General features: G+C 39.0%; 1 protein-coding gene across 1 annotated transcript in view; it reads right to left on the reverse strand.

Annotated features, from left to right (window-relative positions):
- Nucleotides 1-6,000, reverse strand: part of LOC107718815 (calmodulin-binding transcription activator 1-like) — a 220,160-nt gene that overhangs the window by 171,305 nt on the left and 42,855 nt on the right. The window contains exon 2 of the mRNA XM_016526044.1: nucleotides 643-778. Coding sequence (XP_016381530.1) covers nucleotides 643-762 — 120 coding nt within the window. The 5' untranslated portion in view covers nucleotides 763-778. The remainder of the gene's footprint in view (nucleotides 1-642; nucleotides 779-6,000) is intronic.

The following is a 6,000-nucleotide window of genomic DNA, read 5'->3' on the forward strand; positions in this document are numbered from 1 at the left end:
TGCGCGTTTTTTGTTGTTGTTGTTTTTTTTCAATTATATGATTGTATAATATGAGTTTGGGTTTGAATATGCAGAACAACATCACATGACCTCAGCATGCTCAACTATCCAGAGGACACAAAATGATAGATACTCAGTTCAAACACCAAAAAACAAAAGAGTAAAACTCTGGATCCAGCACCCACGCTGTTTGGTGAGCAAGTATATGTGTATATGAGTGGAGATAAATCAAAGAGCGCTCACACACACACACACACACACACAGCGGGGCCGTGCCAGGGCGCGGAAAAGCAGAAAAGGGCCCTGCAGTCTACCTGTGATGGCAGTGGTTCCCAGCATGGGGGAAGATTAATGCCGGCACTCTGGAGCAGAGCAAACATCCCGAGCTTAATAAGGTACAAACAATTGCTTCCATTTTGTTTGCTATCAAGGGAAAACTAAACTCGGGCTGCTGAGGTGTATTTTTTCATTCTCAAATGTGGACTAGAAAAAGTTGGAGCCGACTTGGGGACTTGCAGTGCATGTGCAACAACCACAAAACCACTGGCTTCTTTTCTTATGTGCACCCATTATTTGCAACCCAACGGTTTCAAAGAAAGTTGATGGGTTTGTGTGCACTATGGTGCAGACAAATGGCCTCACCTCCACTCCTTGTACTTTGAGCTTCATGTGATCCTCCCGCGTGGTCTTCCCATCTTTCCTTTTTTTCCAGCAGTAGCCATCCTTTCTGTACTTCACCTTCTTCCTATTGTAGAGGATCATCGACCCATTCTGTGGCCTAGATCCAGAAATGAGGGAAAAGGAAAGAGAAGGGGTGGACGGAAGAAAAAAAGAAGATGGGGTTGGGTGGGGAGGAAGAGGGAGAGAAATTTTAGTGCTGTGGAACTCATTCTGCAGAAGTACAAAGAGTGGCTGACTCAAGGCAGAGAGAGAAGCAGCGGTGCACCAGTGTATACAGGTCACACACTTGTACACACATCTCACACTCTTGTATACAGGTGTTCATGGCCATGCAGAGTTGAAAAAAGGCTTGAAGTTGCCATGAAATGGAATTTGAAAACCATATTACCTCTGTAATGTGACTTACAGTTCTGCTTCATAAATTTACATATCCCTTGCAGAATCGGCAATATATTTAGCATTTTTTAAACAAGACGAATCATATGCTTTTCAGAATATACTTAATGCATAACTTCTACACTATCGTTTGAAAATTTGGAGCCACTAATGATTTTTTATTTTAATTGTATTAAGGTGCTATAAATTGATCAAAAGTACTTTACTAAAGACTTCTACTAAAAGGTCTACTTATATAAGTAGAAGACTTCTACTTCTATAATGTTACAAAACATTTCTATTTTAAACAAATGCTGCTCTTCTGCACTTTCATTTCATTTGATAAACTTTCATTTATCAAAGAATCCTAAAAAAAAAAAGCTGTCATAATTTCCACAAAAAATATTAAGCAGCACAACTGTTTTCAACATTGATAATAAGAAATGTGTCTTGATCAACAAAACAGCATATTAGAATAATTTCAGAAGGATCATATGACACTGAATACTGGAGTAAAGGCTGCTGAAAATTCAGCTTTACCAGCACAGGAATAACTTAATTTTTTACAATATATTTAAAATAGTATTATTTTAAATTGTACTAATAATTCTTATTTATTACTTTACTGATATTACTAATCATTTAAATTACCTTTCTTTATTATTTTTTAAAATGCATTTTTAAAATGCACCCTCTAGAGCATCTTTATGCATCCCAGTGCACCTTTACATTGCGATTTTCTAGCAATTTCAAAACTTTGAATACATTAAAGATTTTAGTATTTTTTTATTATATGTTACTGGTCTTACTGTGTATTGTTATTAAATGCATGTATAACCTGGTTAACATTGATTAATAGTCTGCAAGGCCTTACTGCATTAAGATGAAAGTCAAAAATTTGTTTTTGTGTATTTAAAAAACAAACAAACAAACATCTAGCAATGAATCATACATTAAGACCAGAAAAAAAAGTGTATTAAGAAAGTGCTGTTACCAGTAGCCAATTTTTTTATTCCCCAGTTGTACCATATGTAGCCTTTATAAAACATGTTCAAATAGGGTCAATTTTCTATTCATGTCAACTTTAAATATACTAAAACTCGGTTTTGTTTGTCAAGGGAGAGATAGAGATATACGAATATTTCATATAGACCTATGACCAGCAGCGCTTCGCTGATGCAAATGAGCGGTGGAGCATGTCCTGTGGGGAAAACATGCGCAAGAACATCCTCAACTTTCCATTCATAATTCATTCTCACTTTACCATCCCACTGCCCTCTGGTTGATAATGATACCGTGTATGCATCTGAAGAGCTCCCAGCTCGCTTCTCTTTATGACAGTACACATGTTTCCCAACAACTAATAACTGCAGAGCAAGGAGGCATCGCAAGAACACACATTCGCACTTGGCCGTGCGTTCACACACACACACACACACACACACACGTCTGCAAGGGCATGCACGCTTAGTAAAAAGCTACAGGTGCACGCATTAAGGTGCATCTATGGATGACAGAGTCTGGCTGGGTCCCAGGAGGCTGCAGTTTTGTTGCATGCAAGTTAGGAGTGTGGGAGTTCAGGCGCTTCAGCAAAGTCTCAGCCATGAAACCAGCTGCTGTTAGCGTCTGTTAGCCAGCCATCACTTTAGCCCAGCACCGCAGCAAACATATTATACTTCTATCTCTCTCACACACACACACACACACACACACACATACTCCCCACGTACCCAAACAGTGCTGCCTCTCTGGAAACGGCAAGTCATTGTCTGCCTGCATTGTCTTGTTTATTTGATCATTTCTTTCTGGTGCAGATTTATTTATAATACTGCATACATCAGTTTGCAGCTCAGCTCATGGGGCATCTTATTTATCTTGCAATTGCTCAACAATCATTTCCGGGGACGAGACTCAGGGGCTGATGGGGCCCCTCTCTCCCCGCACACTGTGGCCCCTGACAGCACCTTTTAATTAAAGATGCCAGTCAAAATCTGTCATGCACAATCCTCTCTCGTTCTCCCTCAACCAATTTGAGAAGTGCCATGGGTAGTTGCTACGTCTGTTTGCCCATCTTGCTTTCATTCCCGCTTTTTATAAAACCACAATTTGTCATGTGCTGACCTTAACACTAATTAATTCTGCTTCTAATCCCATCTCCTATTCCTCTCTCTCTCTTTGTTTCCCATTCTATCGTGTCATCTTCATCCTGATGCTGCTTTCATTCAACGCGCTGGGCTCTTCTGTGTGAATGTCATTCTGAAAGACTTCCTGTTGCACCACATTCATTCTCTCTCTCTTTTGGTTTCTTGGTGAGCCTGGGAACATGTCGGCACTGTTATGTTTAAGTCATTAATCTGCTCGCTGTGATCCCTGCTTTGGGATTGAGCCTGAGATACAAGGAAGGAAACAGAATGGAAGACACTGGAGGAAAGAGTTTGGACCTTGAGTTACAATAACCCTAATCAGATTTCAGTATCTCCAAAAACAAAAACAGACATTACCATATAGCACAGATATATTTTGTCCACTTATTAACAAGAAGAGTCCTTTTATTCCATCTACGCTATTTATAAATTGTTTGTCTATGTGCCCCTGCTGGTAAATTTTGTAATTAAACAAAGTGATTAGTAACATGGCATGTATTTCAAATGGTGTACTTCCAGTGAGTCATGTGCCAGTCGAAGAAATGAATGGGAATGCTAATGGATATTTCAACTTCTGCTATGCAGTATTACACATTAATATCAGTAAATACTGATGAACAAATCAGAAAAGGCTGGAGGGGGACATGCATATTTTGAGTGTTTAATGGTAAGATGTAGAAGAAACTGCTTTACTGTATAGTAACTAGCGACAGGCCTGTGATTAAAAAAATGTATTTAAACCCTAAATTCAAGGTATTTTTAAATTCAAAAACACATTTTTGTTCATATGCCTGTTTACTAATGTTTGAGTAAACAGGCATAGGAACAAAATGTGTTTTTGAATTACACAAGAAATACAGCACACTCCAGCCAGCCTAAGTGTTTGCTGAGACCATGGTCAACCTAAATGTACTTACAAAGTGAAACATAAAACAATAACATCTTATAATGGATCCTTGTCTTACACAAGGATGAGTAAAGATTTATGAGCTGAAAATTCACAGGGGTCTGGGCCATCTCTAGCTTGGAAAAAGCTTGTGGAATTGGGGTGAAGCTTGTAGGTCAAAGGTCTCTGCACCTTACTTATCAATAGTGAGCACAAGATACCCGATGTTGCTTTTATCCACTCAGAGACCTTCTTAATGCACCACTTTTCAATTTGAGGAAGTTGAAGGAGTCTTCTGGGGTGTGAGACAGACTGCGGGTCCAGCCTGTGAGATTTCTGTCTCACTCTCTGTGTACATAAGCCATTCAATTATATTTATCAGAATTATACATATTTATATGTTGCAGGGAAATGCCAACTACTCTGTTATCATAGCACCATGACAGGAGGCCATGTGTCTCAGAGGCCTAAACGTGACAGATTAATATGGAAATGCAGAAAGCCTTTATTCAGAACAACTTACTGTGATTCAGTCTCAACAGGTTAGCTGAGAGAATAATCAGCTTCGTCCTTTAATCTGCACATGAGCTCATTCAGAATCTCAAGAGATCCTTCATTTTCCAAAGCTAATAGCATCCACGTATTTAGTTCAGAGAGGTCATGTGTATTTTTTTTCATAATCTTTCTCATTATATTCCAAATTAATTTGTGAAAATTTAAATAAATGCAGGAAAAAAGAACAGTGTGACAACAATTTAACCATAAAGTAAACGTTCATTTTGCAAATATAAAATGTAACCCATCCACAGTGGTACTTTGATAATTTTCCCTTGGCAGTATGTGGGAAGTATCTTGAATATACTGTCCAAAGGCCCTAAAATTAGTTTTTGGACAACACTTAAAAATGTTTGAATTTAACTGAAAATGTCTGAGAAATGTCTGTTTCTGGATTCCACTTGGTCTAAACTCAGAACAGTGTATCTATTGTTTCATCATTTTAAACTCCAAAACTTCTATTTGTGAAAAGTGTGCTTGTGCTATCATGGTGTAAAATAAATGCCACTTGGTATTTTCTTCTCTAATGCAATAGCATTCATACATTTTTAAGTGTGGCTTAAGTGTCCAAAAACATTTTGAGACCGCTGTATAGCTCTGAGCGTGATGCATCCAAAAGTGAAGCATCTGAATTATAAATGCTGTAACTTCTGCTGAATAAATGTCATCAAAAGAGAGGGTGAAATGTTTGGCTGGATGATCTAGTGCTACTAAAGCAGCAGACCAGGCAGCTCCTCTAAAGTGCTACAATTCCCTTGGAAAGAAGAGGCTGTTTGATTAATGCAACACTTGTTGTTTTTCTCTGCTCTCAACCTGTGAGTATATGTGTGTGTGAGAAAGAGAGAAAGCGAGTGAGCTTTTGAAGATCAGGGAGGTAAGCAGGCTGAAGCCAAGCTCCACAGGAGGGAGTGAGCATGTGCTGTCATCAATTACTCATCATACTTTCAGACACCACTTCTAACGTCCAGCTACCACCAACTGACATTTATACAAACATAGACACTGATACTCACACACACATACAGAGTCATTCATGCAAACACATAATGTGCACCACAAGACATGATATAAAATAAATACTGATACATACTCGTAGATACTCGTTGGTGCTTACTCACAAAATATACACACACTCTGAATATGAGAGAAACTATACACAGTATCCAGAGCAGATGCCCATCACACACACACACACACACAGCAGCCTGTCAATCTCTACTGAATCAGCATTCAGCATAACATACCCTCAAGTCATAATGACAGCCTCAGGAAGAGTGATGCATCACAACCTTCCACACACACGCACGCACACACGCACACACGCACACACACACACACACACACACACACACACACACA

This window comes from Sinocyclocheilus rhinocerous, unplaced genomic scaffold (assembly GCF_001515625.1).
Source record: "Sinocyclocheilus rhinocerous isolate Xijiao unplaced genomic scaffold, SAMN03320098_v1.1 scaffold2017, whole genome shotgun sequence".
NCBI lineage: Eukaryota > Metazoa > Chordata > Actinopteri > Cypriniformes > Cyprinidae > Sinocyclocheilus > Sinocyclocheilus rhinocerous.